Here is a 19873-nt window from a genome sequence, read left to right on the forward strand (position 1 = left end):
CCTGCTGAAACGTGGGCAGGTTAATCGTTAATCATACTGCGTTTATCACACTATCAAGAACTTAGGAAGTTATGACTTATTTCAGGTACACCTTGGAAGCCACACTCATGGAAATGCTCGCCTGGGGACAATCATCTATTTTTCTTCCAAATATTTGAGTTTTTCTTGGTAATATCATAATCTCCCTTTGGAAGAAACATGACTTTATTCATCTGAAAAAATGTGAATACTTTCAAGATATCAGAAATTAGATTTTGAAACACGTCAAAATACCACCAATCTATCAGGAACGTGTGTGTCTACTGTAGTCTGTTCATTTCCTTTAAATTTTGTTTTGAGATATTTCCATTTGGCTTAAAAGGTTTTAATTCCGCTATCTGTCATCACATGTTGAGTCATAAGCACCAGGGAGACGTTCGGTAAATGCTGTTAGATTTCGAGGAATCAAACTCTGCTTTACTTTCCAGAGTCAGGAATTAGCAGAGACATTCATATCAAATACGTTTCAAAGAAAACCAGAAGCATCAAAATCAGGCTCAGTACTGCAGGAGGCAATTAAAATTAGAAAGAGAAATATTGTTAGCTTTTTAAAAATATCTCTGCTCCCGTTTTCACGATCCAAAACTCACTCCAAATACACGAATGCTCCTTCCCTCCATCCAGACTGGAGACCGGTCAGGCAAAGCTGCATGGGATGTGGGTTCTGGGCTTGAGAACCCATCAGAATGACCCCAGACAACTTCAAAAGTGACAGCAAAACTGCCTTTTGAAATGGAAAACTGCCACGTGGAAGAGGACAGGACACTGGAGAGCTGGTCTGCGGGGACCAAGGAAACCCCTGGGAAGAAGAAACAGGCGGCTCAGGGAGAACTAGGGTGGGCAAGCCTCTCACTGCCCGTTTCCATCGGTGAACAAAGTATCAATAAATGGTCCGGGATGTGGCCATTTTCTGCCCCCAGGGAGGGTGAGGTCAGGCTCTGGCCACTTGGGGACCAGAGAGGAAGCGGATCAGACTCGATGAAAATGCAGGAGTGGTGCAGCGGGGGTTCTGCTCTGCCCTGTGGCCCCCCTGTACCGCCTCCCGCCCCCAGTCTAGGTGGGACCTCCTGCCCCCATGTGAGACGGGCACCTGGAACAGGCAGAGGATGTCCCTCTGAGGTTAGGTTGTCATCTTCACAGACAAGCTGAGAGCACCTCAGGCTCCCAGCTCCTGGACAGCACGACGCCAGCTTCCACTTCTGAGCCCAGGAGCTGGGGCAGAGCCAGGTTGTGGCGGGACATTAAGAGCCCTGCTTTGCCCAGGCTCGGGGAATGCGTCACGGGTCTCCAAGGACAGAAAGGCAGGGGCCGGCGGCTGTGTGTGCCTGGAACACAGCGAATGGGCCCGGCTGCAGGTAGACTCTTGGGTCATCATCATACAAACAACATAGAGGCCATGGCCTCAGGGAGACGCAGATTCCACAGAAAGAGGCGCTCAGAGCAGTTGGGCTGCAGAAGGAGGTCAGTCAGCAACGCTCAGGACAGTGACCACTGCAGATGGGCCGACAGCTGAGGTTCTGGGGCTGCAGACGGTGGACCGTCCAGTGGACAGTGGGGACCAGGCCTGGCCAGGTGTCAGGAGCAAACAGGTGCCGACGTGTCCGCACGAGGGATACAGACACACGTGGGGGTAGTTTTGTGATGAAGGAGACGGGGAGCCAGTGGGAGGCGAGAGCGCTGACGTGGTGAGACCAGCGTCCCGGGAGCTCTCACTTTAGTGAATCAGAAAACACTGGAGTATATCTGTGTGCTGACCGGATGGGGCCAGGGAGACGGAGCAGTGGCGACGCAGGAGAGGGGACGAGAGGACAGGAAGGAGACCGTGGGGGGAACCGTGCCCGGAGGGAGGGGGTGTGGGCTCCCCGAGGGAGGCGCGGGTCTCCACGGAGGGATGCAGGCGGCAGGTCACAGATGGGGCGGCCGTGTGTGCGTGCGCTGGGCGCTGCCTGCTGGGCGCGAGGAGGGTGGTGGGCGGTGAGCATCCTCTGGGATCTGTGCCTGTGACCTCTAGTGAGATGAGTCTGCAAAGTCCTAACACACCGCCTCCACCCTCCCCGCTGCCCAGGATCTGCAACCACGGGGCGGGCGGAGGACCGGGCGGCTCCAGGCACCTCCCAGCCCCCGGATCTGCACCTTGCCACCCCCCTTGCCCCCCTGCCTGCCCCCTGCTCCAGGGCGGCCCAGTCCGCCTCTATGGAACACACTCCCTGCCCCCCGCACAGGGAGGGGTTAGGGTTAGGCCCAGCGCCTGAGCTTCCTCTGATCCCGGAACGCCAAGGGCCCCAACCCGAGTCAGTCTGGACTTGCCCCCGGCCGCTGGGCACCAGGGCTGCTCCTGGAGGAGGGACACCTGCGGAGGCCAAGGGACGAGGGGGAGGGGAGGGGCTGCGGGTCAGAACCTTCCGTCGCGGGCCCGGATCCTCCGAGCCCTCTGGCCCTTCCCGCCACTAGTCACTGCACCCCATGGGGTACAGATGGTCTTAGGGACCCACAGACTCCCGGCGCCCCCCTCCCCCTCCCCGGCCACCAAAGTTACTGTGAGTTTCGGGAGAAAAGACCAGGATGTCCTCAGCTGTCAAAGCCTCATCAACCCAGCCCCGCGCTCTGATGAGCCTGCGGTCACCGAGCTTCCTGTCCGCTCTGTGCCCGCTGCGTGCCGGGAACACGGTGACTTCGAGGCCAGCGCCCCCTGCGAAACGCCCCCGGCAAGCAGCCCGCCCGCTGCCTGCAGAGCTGGAGGCTCCGTCTGCGGAGGACCAGCCACTAAACAAGTTCTTATTTCAAGAGCCGGGACCGTGACGGCCGAGCGGAGCCTCCCCCAAAGACAGCAGCTGGCCTTCGAGTGGCTCCGTGGGGGCATCTCCACCCTGAGCAAGGAGCATCGTAAATAAGTGCCCTTAATAGTTAATTACTATCACGGCGGGTGCCGTGACATCTGGGATTTTAGACGCGCGAGCACAGACAACCACCCCCGAGAGGAGTCGCGTCCGCCGTTGTGCGTACAACTCATCAATTGCCCACGATAGGGGGCTCAGGCAACTGCCAGGGCCTGGGACTGAGTGCCATCGGCTCTAATTGCTGATGGAGGGTTTGGTCAAGTACCTGCTTCTGAGGCCAGCGCAGCGACGTTGGGACACGACGCCTCTGAGGGTCATTAAATGTATCAGCAGTCCTCCTCTCATACCCCACCCCATACGCGTCTTTAACAAGGAAGGTGACAGTGTGCCCACCAGGCCCAGAGGAGAGAGCAGCTTCTCTTTTGCTAATATAGAGGCTCAGCAACTGAGAATCGTCTGAAGGAGGAAGTTTCCGAAGCATCCAGTGTTTTCTGAGCCATGACCGCTTTTTCTTGGGGAGACACCGAATCACGATTCCAAAGGCAACCAGTGTCAGGTGAGCCTGGCATGGCGCATCGGCACTTCTGCCGACGGGACGGGAGGACTAACCCGGCCCAGACGCCGGGACCGCCGCTGCCACAGCCCCCCGCCTGGCGCCGGCTGACCTCTGCCCCCGGCCCGAGCCCGCCGGGCCGCCCGGGCCACACTGCCCGCAGCTACTCACCGAGCCGACTCCAGTCTGAAGAACTCTCAGTCCAGACATTTTTTCCAGTTGGTCCTTGCTGTCAGCTGTTAGGGGAAATTAAGAAGTAAGCGGTCAGCTTTGAGAGGCAAGCGTTCTCCAGACACCCTGAGCGTCCCCCTCTGCAGACACTTCCATAGTCACTGCCAGATCGCCATTTTAACGGGTGCTGTGGACAAGCCTGGGGTGGAAACCGGGGCAGGGGGCTCCCCACCGAGGGGCCGGCAGATGTAGGGCCAGGATGTGAGTCCCTCCAGCTTTGCCCACAGAATGTCCATAGGAAATTCACAGCATCCTTGTGAAGACTGGTTGAGAAATGGTGGGCAGACCTGCTTTGCAAACTGTAGAGCCTTACTTTCGAACGATATGATGGTTACAAGTGTATAATCATTGGGAACTGGGTTCCATTCACAAGCATTGCGCGTTCACAAGACAAACTCGCTAGCAGGCAAGACTGAACTGCGCCTTCATTCCGTGAGTCCTGGGAGCTGCTGTACCCCTCTTACTCCTGCCCCAGGAGAATATCCTATAATAATTTGCCTCCACCACAATCAACCCTCATCCTAGTTTGCTCCTGACTTACAGCGAGGAAGACTCTCCAAGAATAAATTACCCTCCGTGTCAGACCAAGCGGATTGAGCCCTGGAAACAATTAGCAGCCGGAGAGGAAGCCCAGTTAATCCCGATGCCAGCACGGCAGACCCGCGGTCCCCACCTCTTGGAGAGGAAGTGTGTCACAGAGCAATTGACCTTGGCTTACGATTCTGTAAAAGTATTCTTTCGGATAAAGCCCCTGTCATTTTGGAAATGAAAACCAGAAAAAATAGATTTTATTGCAAACCCTAAGAAGGAAGAGTGCATTGCAACTGTGATTAATGCAGAACGAGATAGCAAGAAAATAGCAATTACTTTCACCTCTTATTGTAAAACACCTACGTTAGTCTTGGGTAATGAAATTATATCTTTCAGAGGGATACAAACCGGATCCTGCTATGGCCTGCCTCCCCCGCCTCTGGGGCTCTCTCATAGTCTGGTAGAAAGCTTTCCTTTGAACAAACCAACGTTATTTCTTACATTTAGGTAATTATGCAAGCACTGGGGCGGGGGGGGGGGCAGAGGCCAACCTGGGGTTAGATAGAGCGCCAGCACTTTAAGAGCCTCTAAGCTGGGGGGGTGCTGAGGGGCAGGGAGGGCCAGTGGCCCAAAGGTAAACCTTGAATGGAGGAGGATATTCTTAAGAGACAGAGTATAAAGCAATTGATTTTCATGTTCCCCTGTGAACAAAGGAGGCATTTTGCTGAATGACAGGCTCCTCGGGGATAACAGTGAGTCTTTAATAGGCTGAGGGACACAAAGCACAAAGTAAAGATGGAAATTAAAGTGCTCCACCATTGCTGCCGAGAAGTGACAGGCATTCCAGGCTCAGGAATGAACCAACCAGCCAGGCAGTAAGATGCAGATGACCCAGTCCAGGGGTCAGCAAACCTGCTGGGAAGGCCAGGTGGAGACACCTGAGGCTCGGCCGCCATGGGTTCCCAACCGGGTGGGCAGTGTGACGGCTGCGGGGACGGGCCTGAGGGACGAGGGACAGGTCCTGGCTGTGTCCTGCACGAGCCTGCGGAGCCCCGAGGTGACTGTGGGCTTGCTCGCTGCCCGAAGACCCACGCCCGCCCCCGACGCTGTGCAGAAGGTTCTGTGCCTGGGCCCTGTCCCCGTTCCACACGTGGCGGGAGAGTCAGTCTCAACACAGCTTCCCTGTGTCCCCCAAGCACCACTGCCGCAGGCCAGTCCAGGGTCCGGGCTGGCTCCTCGCCCCAGGCCCTGGCAGCCGCTTCCCCGCCAGACACGCCCCTGACCTCCCCCCTCTGTGAACACAGCTCCGGCCCCCGAGTGGGGTGCGGAGGGGGAGGGGAGCCGCAGCGCCCGGTAGTGATGAAATGTACAGGCGACTGGCTGGGTATCGAGGCCTCTTGTCTTTAACGTAATTAACTGCAAGTGTGTAAAACTTAATTTTTCATAATGGCTGTGTTTATTAATAACCGGCTCAAAAAATTCCTGAAAAAGTAAAAACGAGCTCCAGTAACCGGTCCAGCGGGCTCCAGCCCCATACGTACAGTACTTTGTTTCTACCCAAAGTCTAACATGTCACGTTTCCTCGATTCTAAAACGCATGTTTCCCCGCATCTGAACACGTCTGCAGTCGGACTGTTCCAGCCACCATCATGGGAATGGGGCCCACTATTGACCGACCTCAGCTCATGGCCTCAGAGGCTGCGGAGGAAAGACACGCGTCCTCGTTTCTACCAGAAAATTTCCCACGGGCACCTCCAACAACGCAGAAACTTCTAGAAGGGGCATCAGCTGCTTGGAAGGTCACCCCGAAGCCTACCTGAGCAATGTTCCTGATGGCGGCATCATCCTCGGAAAACCATGGGCGTCGCCTTGGAAAGTGATGTCATTTCACCCTCATGGTGACCCGTTCCCAAGTGCGGCCACTGTGGACCCTCCAGGCTGACCGGCTCTCAGGGTCCACGTCCTGCCTGAGGGTTCAGCCAGGGAGCCCAGGGACCCAGACTCGTGCTGACAAGGTGTTGCGTCCGTTAAGGGTTTGTCACTGAGAACTGACACAGCACTCCACCGAATTGTCCCTGAGAAACGAAAACCCTGAGATGGATGGGACGGACGTGCTGGAGGTGCGTCCTGCGGGCAGTCAGAGCGCCCGGGATCCACTGGAAAGCGGCCCGGACACGACCTCGTCTCTCCAGCATCAGCACGAGGGATCGCTGTCTTCCCGGTCGTTCCATTAACCGCTATGGGAGTCCCAGGAGCGTCACCTGTTCTGCAGGTGTGATAGATCAGGCGGGGCAGGCGGCCCATCACTGTCACCTGGGTCAGGACGCCACGTCTGTCCCCATTCTGCTCCATCCTTCGATCCTATTATGTTCCTCACATGACGCAGGGTGTTAACCACCCCTCCCCAAAGTGGACCTCCTCCAAATAACCACACACGTGGGCGCTCACACACGGGCACACACACGCGGGCGCACACACACAACCAGGGCAGACCCAGGAGCGGCACCCTGCGGGGAGGACCGGTCACCACTGTTCAGCTTTACATTAACCCACAGGTTCTGTTCTGTAGCGGCTGTTGTTCAGCAAGTGGTGAATCTGCCCCCAAAACCCCACTTTGTCCACGTTTCCTTGTATTTTCCAAGGGCAGCATGAGCCTTCTGCATCTCGCTGAGGCTGTGTCCCCACCAGGGGCTCTTTACATGAGGAGCCTCTGCCGTGATGCCCATGGGAGCCTCCTGAGGCCGTGGTACCTCCTAACAACTCGAGCCGGAACCGTGAATCATGCCAGCTTTGCATCCACCTCCAGCCCGCCCCCATCCTCGTCCAGAGAGCGACAGTGCCCCGAGGACCTGCCTGGAGCTGGGGTCCTCTGAGAACCCACCCAGGGCCCCCATCTTCCTGCCCTCAGCCGAGAAACGCCCGCAGAGACGGCTGACGTGGCTTCCAGTCACACCTGCAAGTCCCCTTGGCAGCTGGCACACGCGCGTCCGTGGGACTTCAACCCACTGCTCGTGGTTTCGTGCTCTTTTGTGAACTTCTCAGTCTTGGGCATCAAGCCCTTTTCAACAAAGTCTGTCTCACTCTTTATTTAATTTTTTCGTTCTCTGAAATTTCTCATTGGTGGGGATGGTAGCCAAACAGAGACACTGTAATGGTGCCTTTTTTCCAGCATGTGTGAAAGGTACACAATTTATCTTAAGCACAGCCCTTTCGGGGGTTTTTTGTTTGTTTATCTATATTTATTTATTTTAGCTCAAATTGACCTAAAAGAGCAACAAGCCCAGTAGTCTTGAGCACATTTGCTCTCAGGCCATTCCGGAATCTTCCCCGCATCATTCTTACACATTCACCATTGTGTTTATTTCCTCTGAGACTTCCCTGCACAGCTGCATGGACTTCCTCTCACCCATCCCTTCTGCTCAGTGGGACTGGATCTCATACGTTCGTACGTGGTATCCCTCACCCAGGTGTACGCCGTGACCTCCATCAGGCATTCAGACTTGGTTCAGGGGCACCAGCCACCGTGCTCCCCTCCCAGCCAGCAACCACTCCTTCTCTCTGGAAACACGTTTAACTGCAGCATCATCCTCCACCGGGGCGTGAAACTCACTGCCACTTTTTCAGGCTTTGCTGAGGCCTTTGAGGGGAAAAGAAAAGCTTTGCTGTGCCTACATGTTCTGTCGAATGTCGGCTCCAAGTTATTTTCACGGCCAAATGCAGACCCCGAGCTGGTGGGCGTGAGCCACCAGCAGGCCAGGACTGAGAGACCCCGGGAGGAGCTGCTTTAATAAAGGCGAGAACAATGCATAAAGCCCATTCTTATCTTCGCGGGAGACAAAAAGGGTTTCCAAACACAAAAAGAAGTCCTTTAAAATTAAATTCACTAGATGAAGGATATGCAAATTAGCTGGAGGAGCAGAACCCTACAATGTTCTCAAGATTCTGCAATAGCCTATTTAATTAGTATTTTAATTTATCAGAATAATTCTTTGCACTTGACAATTTATGCAGCATTCCATATAATTTAAACACGTAGCTACAGTGGAATAATTTTGCCTCTTTCTTTATCCTCGTGGTTTTAACCTGAAAGGGTGTGTGGAAGTCTCTTCTGTGATCTAAATTGCTACAGGGACAACTTAACGGCCGTGGCCCATTAGAAAGCACGAGGGCGGGGAGCGGGGGTGCAGGAGGTGGGCAGACACCAGGGGGCTGGGGTCCTTGGGGAAAGGGTGGAGCCGGCTTCTGGCACAGCCAAAAGCACTGCTCTTGGGGTTACCGATCTGCATCCCCTGCGTATTTCCACCCTGAGACACATGCATCCGCTCTGCACCTGGTCCCACCCAGAGGCGTCTGCAGAAGTGGACAGTTTAGACCGTTCGGGGGCCACTGACTGGACGCACTGTCCCCCACGCCCTGGGACCAGCCTTACTGAAATAGCACGGCCTCCGGTCACCAGCCCGGGAAGTGACTCGACCCTCCCGTACAGACTCCCACTGCTCGGAACCTGTTGGGCTGAACTCAGTCCTGGGAAGGGGAGCAGGCTTGAGAGAAGGCTGACCCCGATGCTCCAGCTGCCTGGCCCCCTCATAGGCACTCTGGGCAACCTCGCCCGCACCTCCCTTTTTTTCTCTCGGGGCCAAGGGGGTGTTTCAGAGCAGGTGGCCATGTGAGCAGCGGTCCTCCCAGGACCAGAGGTGAGCTGCCCGACACCTGCCTGAGGACAGGTGGAAGGCACCGGGCCAAGCCCCCGCTTCGGGCTTGGCCGCACTGAAGCACATACCCCAGGGGCCCTGGCAGCTTGTGCCCTGCAGACATGCAGGGTGAGGGGACGGGGCCCCAGCAGGACCCGAGCAGAGGTGCTGACCCCGTCATCGACAGGGCCACCCTGGCTGAGCTGCACGCCCTCGTGTCCTCTGGGCAACACGCTGCTGCCACCTAACGCCGCGAGGGTTTTGAGCTGAGGAGGGGCCGGGGAGGGTCTGAACGGCAGGGCAGGAAGGAGTGCAGGGCAGGGGGCCGGGGGAGAGGAGGCATAAATTAATTAACTTGTCAAACCTGCCTCTCAGCCAGAAAGCAAAGGGTTCGTGCCCGAAGAGGCCCCGTTTCCCAGCGGGGCTGCATGCCCAACTCTCGAGTTTCCCTGCATCTCAGTTTGCTGTTCTGCAAGTTTTCATGGACCGTCGCAGTACCTGCAGCGGCGGGAAAGCATGTGGCACCTGGAATGACACCTGCTAGTTACACGTCTCCGGTATGTCAGTCTGGATGGGACGCCACAAATTGTGCTCCTGGCGCATCGCGTTGGCAACTAGATGCGCGTTGAAGCCAAACGGCATGTACTTTATTTTTATAAAAATAACTACAATTTGATTACATTTTCAAAAAACAGAATAAAAAACTCAGCTTTATTTAAATACTTTAGATTTAAAGCTTTGCTGTTTATTAATTATATTTTGGTTTATAACGATAATAGTTCATTTTTGAATTTTAAAAAAATGCCTTTTTGAAGGCATATAAATTTAATTTGCAATTTCATACATATTTTATATTTCTGATGAAAATACTTTCACATTTTATATACTGTGTACAGCTGGATCATTTCTGTCTAAATGCATAGATTTTATGAAAATGTTCTTTCAACAATATTATCAGTGATTTTGTGAAACAAAGGGAAGAAAATACATTTATAAATAAATGTGCTATAATTTAGGGATTGTGTATGCTTTAACTCATTACCCACCCAAACTCTGCTAACTCACTAAGACGATACCCAAACATGCAAGATAATAATTCAATCCAGCTGTCTTTTATATTTGGCTGCAAAACCCATAGAGCAAAACCCATAGCTTTATGCATAGTTAAACATTTTTTCACTATAAATATATATTTTCCAAGTATAAGGGTAGAATGTCAACAGCTCGTTAGCCTGATGCAGACTTTTCACTATTAGAAACCCAGTGCGGGGCCTTGGTTTGTGCTTGGCCTGGGTCCCCAGCACTGGGGCAGCTGATTCCCAGCAGGCAGCCCAGTGGCCCCGTGACAACGCGAGTTGGTCACATCATCCTCTCCTGGGGGCACCCGTCACTCACGGTCAAGTCTCAGGTTCCTGTCACAGGTGCAAGGTCTTCACGCTCAGGTGGCACTGCCCTGCTGGCACCCCTGACCACCGCTGCGGTGCTCCTTCCAGCCTGAGCATTCGCAGGGGCGGGGAGGAGCGCTCCTGCCTCAGGGCCTTTGCACTTGCTGTTTGCTCTCTGGGCCCCTGGGTCCACATGGCTCGCCTCCTCCACGTCTTGGTTTAAAGTCACCTTATTTCCGCCCAGTATCAAATCGCCCCTCACCGGTGTGGTCCTCCCCTCCCCGCCCCGCTTTACTTTTTTCCCCAGAGCCATTACCCCTAGCCGACAGAATGTGCGCTTACTTATCTGCTTTCCTGCCTAGAACGTAGCTCAACAGACAGGACATTCCCGTGAGGCAGGGTGGGCCCAGGCTTAGGACAGCATCAGCACACAGGAGGCGCTCGAGGGAACCGGGCCGTGATGCATAGAACGAACAAGCGAACTCGGGCCCCACTGGTGTTTTCTGCCCTGTTACTCTTACCATGACCATGAATCACCAGGTTATCACCATCACACATATGTGTGTGTGTTGGGGGGAGCTTTTCCACACCCACAGTTACAGTTTTTGAATACAGCGTCCACCCAGAAAAGTCCGAGGATGCCTACTGGACGGAGCATGCTCACGACGGAGGGTCTCCCCGCCCCCGCTGTGAGCTCTGGCTCAAGCTTGCACGCAGTGCAGACGCCCTCAGGCTCCTCGGCTCAGGCTTCCCGCTTCCCACGCGGCACCCACTGCCCGAGTGTGACGCAGACCACGAGGGACTGGCTGTCCAGACCCGGCTGAGCGGCCGCAGGAGGGCGCTTGGTGGCTCTTGTGATCGCAGCCCCACCCGTGACAGCACGGCCCCGGGAGGTGTCCTCTGTCCATCACTTTACGTTGAGTCACCTACAGTAGCATGCTGCCACGGTATTTGGGGATTTGATTTTGCTAAAGAATTAAAGAATTAAAATAATCCCGGAGCATAACTGCTTCCCTGACACGAATATACCAGAACCAGAGACAGCGCTTAAGGCTTCGTTCCCAGGGAGGGAAGGAGGGGGGTGGGGGAGCGCTGCGGACGGAAGTTACAGCAGCTTCCCCTGCACCTTCAGTCTGGTCTCCAAAGGGGGCGGAGCTGGCCGTCCCCAAAGAGCCTGCATCACTGTGTCCCTGTGCCCGCGGTGAGGCCTGGCACCGGAGACGGGCCTCCAGGCACCTCCCCATCAGGGGCCGCAGCGCCCTCTGGCTTCCTAAAAGGGTTTCTGTTTTGAGGAGACGCCACCTGACACATTTGCACGATGCAAAAGGGCTCGTTTCCACATCACCCAAGGCTCCCCGTGCTGAGAGAGAAAAGAGCAACATTGTTGATAAAGAGATAAAATAAGTGCGTATTGGTTTACGTCCGTATGAAATACACCACATGTTTAAATGTGTGTCACAGTTTCCTGGAAAGCATCTCCCTTGCCGACTCATGGGGACCGGACGTTCTCTTGACTGTTAGAAATATTGTTGTGTTAATTTGTAATTCAAAAATATCAATATTTTATATCGGTATTTAATGAAAGATTAGACATTTTGTAAAATGTATATTGGTTATAAAGACTAATAAGACAGCAAACGCCCAGTTACTAACCCACCCTCTGCAAAAGAAATGTGGCGTTTCAGTCGCACCTGATACTCGCAGCATCCATCATGGCCCTACCTGGCCCTCCCCATCAGACGTAGTGACTCCTCTGAATTCTGGGGTGACGGTTTCCCTTTCTGCAGACTTTCTCTCACACATGGGCACAGTGTTTGCTTTTGCTGGGTCTGAATTTAATGAGATGAAACGTCATCAAACAGGTCCTCCTCCAACTTGCACCGTGCGCTGACCCTGGCGTTTCTGAGGCCCGACTGGGTCTTGCGTTGGCTGTGGTTTGTGTGTTTTCACTGCTCTCTGGCTCCATCAATACATTCAGCACATCCTGACCGACTTTTCCAGTCAATTGTCCAAATCAAGGGGACCACGGGCCGGTTTCTTCTTCACCTGCCTCTCAAATGGTGTGGCCATGAGCATCCCTGCCCGTCTCCAGGCAGGTGGAGAGAACGCTCTCTAGTAGAATCGCTAGGACATAGAGTCCCAAGGTGATTTCACCAATTTACACGCCTGCCATCAGCTCACAAGCGTTCCCCCTGCTCCAGACCCTCACCAGTTTGTAGATGGACATTTTTGCCCATTTGGCAGCTGTCACGCTGTATCTCCTGGTGCTTTTTTCAATGTGTGTGTCTTCCATTTCTGATCAGGTTGAGCACCTTGTGTGTCTGTTCACCATTCATGCTTTTCCTCTTATATGAAATTTTTGTGGTGTGTTTTGCCCATTTTTCTGTTGGGCTGTTTGTCTTTTTCTTATTGCTTTGTAGGGGGTCTTGAGACATTCTGCACGCGAATACTTGGTCAGTTACATGTGTTATTACCTTATCTCAGTTTGTCATTTGGCTTATTTCACATTTCCTAATTTTAATACAGTCTAGTTTATCATTTTCTTTCAGGTTTGCACTTCGGGTACCTTGTTTAAAAATTTCTCATCTACCCCAAGATCATAAAGATATCATTGTACATTTTCTTCTGAAAGCGTTAAGATTTGCCCTTCACAGGTGAGTCCTACCTCTGGGAGCTGATTTTGTGGATGAGGAGAGGTTGTTTTCCAAGCGGACACCTAGTTTTTGCCACACAATTTACAGAGAAGGCCCTTCTTCCCTCCCGTCTGCAATGCCAACTCCCCTCAGCAATCAATTCCACAGGAGGGCCCACTTCCGGGCCTCCTGCGCTCGGGGTCCCCCAGTCTCTGTGCGCCCAGACCCGCCCCGTCTCACACGCCCCAGTACCTGGTACCTGCTGCATCACAGCACGGCAGCCTCTCACCCCGCTGCTTTCCTGCAGGGGTGCCCGGCCAGTTCTGGCTCTTTGCATTTTCTAATACACTTCAGAATCAGTCTGTCAAGTTTCCACATAAATATAAAAAATAAGACGCAATAAAAAATAAATCTTCCGAGATTTTTGTTAAAATTGTATTGAATCTGGAGGTTTGGGAGAATTAACATCATCATTCTCAACCTGTGAGCAGGTAAATCTTCCCAGGTGTTAAGGCCTTCTTTCACATCTTTCAATAAAGTTTTATAATTTTCTCCGTAAAGGTCTTGCATGTAAAAATATTTATTCCTGGTACCTCTTTTTCATTCTATGGTAAACAATTATCATTTTAAAAACTATATTTTCTAACTTTTTAAAGTATAGAAATCCAATTGATTTTTGCACATGATTTCATATATAGCAACCCTCAACTATCTGACTAATTTATCTGGATTTTCCTTTGTGTTTCTGAGTAAATAACAAGATTGCCTGTAAAAAGTAATGGGTTTGTTTCCTCCTTTCTAACCCCACCTTCTCTTTCTTTTTCCTGCTTTACCTCAAGTTGATGGGACCCTCCCATAGAACACTTCATAAACGTAGTGGATGCACACATCTTTGTCTGATTTCTGGTGCTAAAGGGGATATTTTCAATGTTTCACTATCAAGTATGATATTTCTGTAGGATTTTAAAATCAAGTTAACAAACTCATGCTACTTTACTAAGCATTTTTTTATGAATGAATGCTAACTTTTAGCAAACGTTTTTATCGACATCTACTCAGATAACCACGATTTTTCTTCTTTAATCTCTGCATGTGGTAGATTACATTCATTATCTTTCTAATATTGGACCTTACATTGTTCATGATGTATTTTTAAAATAAATTGCTAGATTTAATTCTTTGTATTTGGTTTAGTTTGTGTATCTGTGTTTTTGAAGGAAATCCATCTCTAATTTCTCTTCCTTGCACTGTCATTGTCGAGTTTGGTATCAGGGTTATCCCAACTCATGAGTTGAGGAGACTGGGGTGTTTTGTGTAAGACTGGGTTTATTTGAATGTGTAGAAGGAACGTGTACTTATAAAATATGTGGGCCTGGCGGGAAGACATTTACCTATAAATTCAATTTCTTCTTTGGTTATAGGACTTCTAAAGTTTTCTATTTCTTCATTTTGGTTATGTTATCTAAATTTTCAAATAAACTATCACAACATTGTTCACCCTCTTGCTATCCTTTAAACACTAAAGCATCTTTATTTACATTCCATTTTTAATTCCCAATATAGTTTTTGCTTCCTCTCTCTTTTATCTTGACAATTTATGACAGAGATTTTTCAATTTTATCAGTTTTTTCCAAGAAGAAATATTTTGCTTTGCTTATCCTCTCTGTTTTACATTTGTTCTCTATTTCAGTCAGTTCTCCTTTTATCTTTTTTATTTCCTTCCTTCCACTTTACTTGGGTTTATGCCATTGTTCTTCTTCTAACTCTTAAATTAAAAACTTAATTAATTTAAGTCTTGTTTCTTTTCTGATATGAACAGTTGAAGCAATAAATTTCTCTCAAGTTTCTGCTTTTAAAGCAAACTCCCAAGTATTAAAATATACTTCAGTATTTCTATTATTCATTATTATTGATTATATGTTTTAAATTTCCATTTTGATATATATTCTCTCCCTCTCTCTCTCTCTCTATATACATATATATATGTATCTTTTTGTGTTCTTTTACCTATGTCTCAAAAAGAACATATACCTATATATATTTTTTCCAGTCTGTAAATCTCTGGTTTTCACTGGAACTTTTGTTCACTTACATTTATTGTGATTTCTGACATATTTGAATTTATTTCTAGCATCCTCTGTTGTCTTTATGTTTGAAAGTTATATTCTCTATTTCGATTTTTCAGTGGTTTCCCAGAGACTACATTACCCACAGATAGCGAACACTCATGTTAGTAAAGATCTACGCTCTCTTCCTAAACATCACAAAGACCCTAAGTGATCTCAGTTTAAATACTATTGCTTTCACGATCACTATTTCAATCCTCCCTTGTTTTGGCCTCACAAAACATTTTTATTTCAAACAGTATACTTTGTTTAGCTGCATTCTCACATTTACTGTTTCCTTTGCTCATTAGTCCTTCTGCACTCAAGGTCTTCCTTATGGGGTTATCTTCTTTTGCTTGTAGTAACTCTTTTAGAATTAACTTAAATGAAAACCTCTTGGTGATAAACTCTTTTTTTTTTTTTTTTATAAAGTATCATTGTTCAACCTTATTTTCTGTTAAGCCCTCATTTTTGAAAGATGCTGTCTCTTGGTACAATTCCAGGTGGACAACAATTTCCCTTCAGTAATAGGAAGACACTACTCTCCTGTCAACTGTTTCATTTTGGCTGCTGAGAAATCAGCCATGAATAAAATTCTCATTCCTTCCTGCATCACTTGTCTTTCTCCTCGGCTGCCGTTCAGATCCTCTCTGTGTCTTGGGTGTCTTGCAGTGTCACTGTTATGAACCTACGTGTGGAATTGTTTTCACTCTAATAGACTTCTTGAATCTGAGGACTGGTGTCTTCCATCAGTGACAGGCTTTTTCAGCCATTATATCTTCAAACATTGCAGCTTGACCACTTTCTGCTTTCTTCTGGAACTCCTAGTAAGTGTATAAAAGATTATCTTCCTTTGTGTTCTAGGAATACTTACATTTTTTCTTTTCATATTTTCCATTTCTTTCTCTCTCTCTAGGCTGCATCCTGGATAATTTATTCAGTTCTATCTTTTAGTTCACTAATTCCCTCTTCAACTAGATTTAATCTGTCATTAAACTCACCTCCTGAGTTTAAAATGTCTATAATTGTATCTTTCATTTAAAAAACTCTATTCTTTTAAAAAGTATTTTTGGTCATTTTTAAGACAAAAATGGTCATTTTTAATATGACATTTTTAGGTCATATTTTTTCTCTCTCTTGTATTCCTCTAAACAGACCATGATTCTTGAATTCACGTTCCATGTCTACTAGTCAGTGGCTGAGGTATCATTTTGTCCATGCTTTCAGGTGACCTTTCTCATGGTGCTTTATTCTCCAGCATGTTCTGAAATTTCTATTTCTCGGGATTTTAACTGTGGGAATCCTTTGAGGACAGAGAAAATGGAGGATCCTTCAAAGGATTTGCATTTCCTTCTTCCAGGCTTCTGGAATCCCTGTCAACTTGGGACCAGTTTAAACTGAATTGTGTGCTTGGGGTTTGGGGCCACCAGGGGGTGTGCAGGTGGACGGCACACTCCTGTGGGTCTGCGAGTGCCCGGTGCCAGCCCCATACCCAGTGACAACTCGGGAAACAGGCAGTTCCCATCCTCAGGGTCAAACGGGGCAGTCAGGGGTTGCTGTCACCCCCTGTGGTTTGGAGGTAGTCCTGGCTGCTTCTGGTGGGTCCTCACCAGCCTCGCTGTGTTAGTCCCACCCTGGGTCTTCCTCCTGTCCTCCACAGTCTATGGGGTCATGAATGTTAAAGTTCAAGTTCACCTGGTTTGGAAACTACCCTCAAGATAAAGGTCCACATTACTCTCCCTTACGTCCCAGGCTCTTGCTTTCACTTAATTGGGATCTCTAAGGATTTCAATGTTGCCAGATACCTAATATGTTTAAAATTGTCTCTTTTTATCTTCATATTCCGGCATTTTTGCTTGTTTTCTGAATGAGGATCAGTCCCAGCATCTAGTTCTCTCAGTGCACTGGTGAAGCAGGGAAACCCCAGCCATCCTCTGGGCAGTCCCCACCCCATCCTCCACTGCTCCAGGCTTAAGTGAGTTTGAGCAAAACCTCAGGGAATGATACATATGAGGTGCGTAAGACATCAGATGATCAGCAGTTTTCTGTACCTGTATGTAAATGTGGCTATAAAATCGTCAGATTATTCAACGTTTGTGTGCAATCTGCTGCAGGAACTCCTGTTTGGATTGTGAGACGGAGCATATCAGTAACCCCTCCTCTCGGTGTGCCCGGAGTCCGGTCGAGGTCCCTCCACCCACAACTGGCAGGGTCGTGCAGACCCTGTGTCCGATGCCTCGGCCCCAGGGAGCAGCCTGGGGCTGAGACACACCCCAGAGCGCCCCGGCTCACAGACAGGTGGACGCGCGCTTTCTCCCCGAGGCCCTCGGTGTGGCTGTAGGCGCTACAGGCAGGCGTCCAGACTCCAGGCCATCTTCCGCTTCAGGATGCCTGGGATCATGAAGAAGGGAGCGTTTCAACGCCACAAACGGCTCCCCTCCCGTCATCTTTGGTTCATAAGCAGAGATGCGCGAACGGTCCCAAAGCGGCTGTGAGAGGAGCAGGAAAGACACACCAGGTGCTGTCCCGTCTGCATCCGGAGAACGGCGTGGTACCCCGTCCTTGGAGCCCTCACTTGGCACCAGAGTGCGACGCGCCGCGCACCCCCGGGCCACACATCCTGCCCGCTCGTGGGGTCCCTGCAGCGAGGAGCGGCCTCACCACTCTGCCTTCCAAACCTGCCCTTTCTCTCCTTACTGCCTGTGTGAAGCAAAGCACTGAACTCGTCCAGCCTCAAATGCAGAAATGCACGTCTGAGAGCCATCCTCCCTTGCAAACAGAGGCCAGTGTGTCAGCCCCCCGCCGCGCGGTCCCCAGAAAGGTCCTTCAGGCCTTGTCTTCCAGCCCTGACTGAGTGAATATAGGAGGCTTTTATCTGCCCGGTATCCTGTGAAGTCTCCCGAGAGCGGGCTGGGCTTCGGTGAGGACAGAGCTTCACCGCAACGTGACAACAATGACAAGCTGGTAAAAGCTATGTCAGCTTCAATTTCCAACTCATTTTTCAAATTATTTTAATTAGATATTGTTTCAATCTCACTTACATTAATTTAATATCTGATACCAACATTTCAGTTTTCAATTTGTTCCAATGATTTTTTCCAGTCTGCCTGGTTGCCTGGAGGAATTTAAAATACAGTGTTTATCTTCAGCAATTTTCCATGCATGGATCCTGGCAAACTGCTAGTTCAATAAAAGTGACGGGGGAGGGAGGGACCCTGGTGCTTAGGAGAAATGGAAATTTGTCTTCTTATCGTTTATCTCTAGACATTAAAGTAAGCAGGTACAGCAAGGGCTAGGAACTCATAATAATAAGATTTTCCACCAATTTCACTGTGTAATTGGCTTTCCTGAAGCAAATTTCAGTGAAATCTGACAAAGCTGTTTTTATTAAAAGGTATCTAAACAGCCACATTCCTCATCAACACATTTTCTGATGATTCTCAGCCATAAGGCCTTCAACCTGCCCCTACAAAAGACTTCTTCCAGACACACTGTTGCAGTTTTAGGTTCTGAGTTGTCTTATACTTTTTTTTTGTTTTAGCTATTAGCACAGACACTAGTAAAGGCATGCTTTTGATAAGGTGAGCATGAAGTTAATCAGGCCTCCATGTTATAAAATATGGGTGTCAGATGTCCTCAATGCCCTCTTAAGGGGAGATAATTAGTTTAATTTCTGAAGTTGATAATTAGAAATATGCAGATCCAAATTGTTTTTGAAAAGTCTGAGGAACATAAAATAGTGAATATCAACTCCAACTCACTTGAGAACAATATAAAACTAACACAACCTACACAGCAGAAGACAAACAATAAAAGAAACAGGAAGGAAGCATAGAAAGTGGAAAGCATAAAACAAGATGATAAAAATATATATCATAATGACAATACATGTAAATAGGTTAAATTATACCATTAGGACAAATTCTCTCACTCAGGCCAAACTATATGCTACCTACAGAAAACACATCTATAACACAGCAGTTCAGAAAGATTAAAAATTGAAAGGGTAGGAACACATGAGGTACATATAAACAGAAATGAAGGAGTGGTCATGGCATTAACATCAAGATAACGTACAATTTTCTTTTTTTAGTGAAATAAATAAGGTAATTGTATATTAATTTTAAAACAAATCCAGGGGGGACCTTCAAGATGGCGGAGGAGTGAGACGTGGAGATCACCTTCCTCCCCACAAATACATCAGAAATACATCTACACGAGGAACAACTCCTACAGAACACCTACTGAACGCTGGCAGAGGACCTCAGACTTCCCAAAAGGCAAGACATTCCCCATGTACCTGGGTAGGGCAAAAGGAAAAACAGAGACAAAAGAATAGGGATGGGACCTGACCCTCTGGGAGGGAGCCGTGAAGGAGGGAAGGCTTCCACACACTAGGAAGCCCCTTCACTGGCGGAGATGGGGGTTGGCGGGCGGGAAGCTTCAGAGCCACGAGGAGAGCGCAGCGACACGGGTGCAGAGGGCAAAGCAGAGAGATTCACGCACAGAGGATCAGGGCCGACCGGCACTCAGCAGCCCGAGAGGCTTGTTTGCTCAGGTGCCGGCTTCCGTCGGATCCCAGGGAGAGGACAGGGGTTGGCGGCGTGAGCACAGCCTGCAGGGGGTTAGTGCGCCACGGCTGGCCGGGAGGGAGTCCGGGAAAAGGTCCGGAGCTGCCGAAGAGGCAGGAGGCTTTTTCTTCCCTCTCTGTTTCCTGGTGCGCGAGGAGAGGGGATGGAGAGCGCCGCTTAAAGGAGCCCCAGAGGCGGGCGCGGGCCGCGGCTAACAGCGCGGACCCCAGAGACGGGCACGAGACGCTAAGGCTGCTGCTGCCGCCACCAAGAAGCCTGTGTGCGAGCACAGGTCAC

The 19873-nt window shown here is 49.9% G+C and overlaps 1 protein-coding gene across 1 annotated transcript in view; it reads right to left on the minus strand.

Annotated features, from left to right (window-relative positions):
* PTPRN2 (protein tyrosine phosphatase receptor type N2) overlaps positions 1 to 19873 on the minus strand; it is a 535117-nt gene that overhangs the window by 261077 nt on the left and 254167 nt on the right. The window contains exon 12 of the mRNA XM_007463991.1: positions 3601 to 3665. Within this exon, the coding sequence (XP_007464053.1) occupies positions 3601 to 3665 (65 nt within the window). The remainder of the gene's footprint in view (positions 1 to 3600; positions 3666 to 19873) is intronic.

This window comes from Lipotes vexillifer, unplaced genomic scaffold, assembly GCF_000442215.2.
Source record: "Lipotes vexillifer unplaced genomic scaffold, Lipotes_vexillifer_v1.1 scaffold2094, whole genome shotgun sequence".
NCBI lineage: Eukaryota > Metazoa > Chordata > Mammalia > Artiodactyla > Lipotidae > Lipotes > Lipotes vexillifer.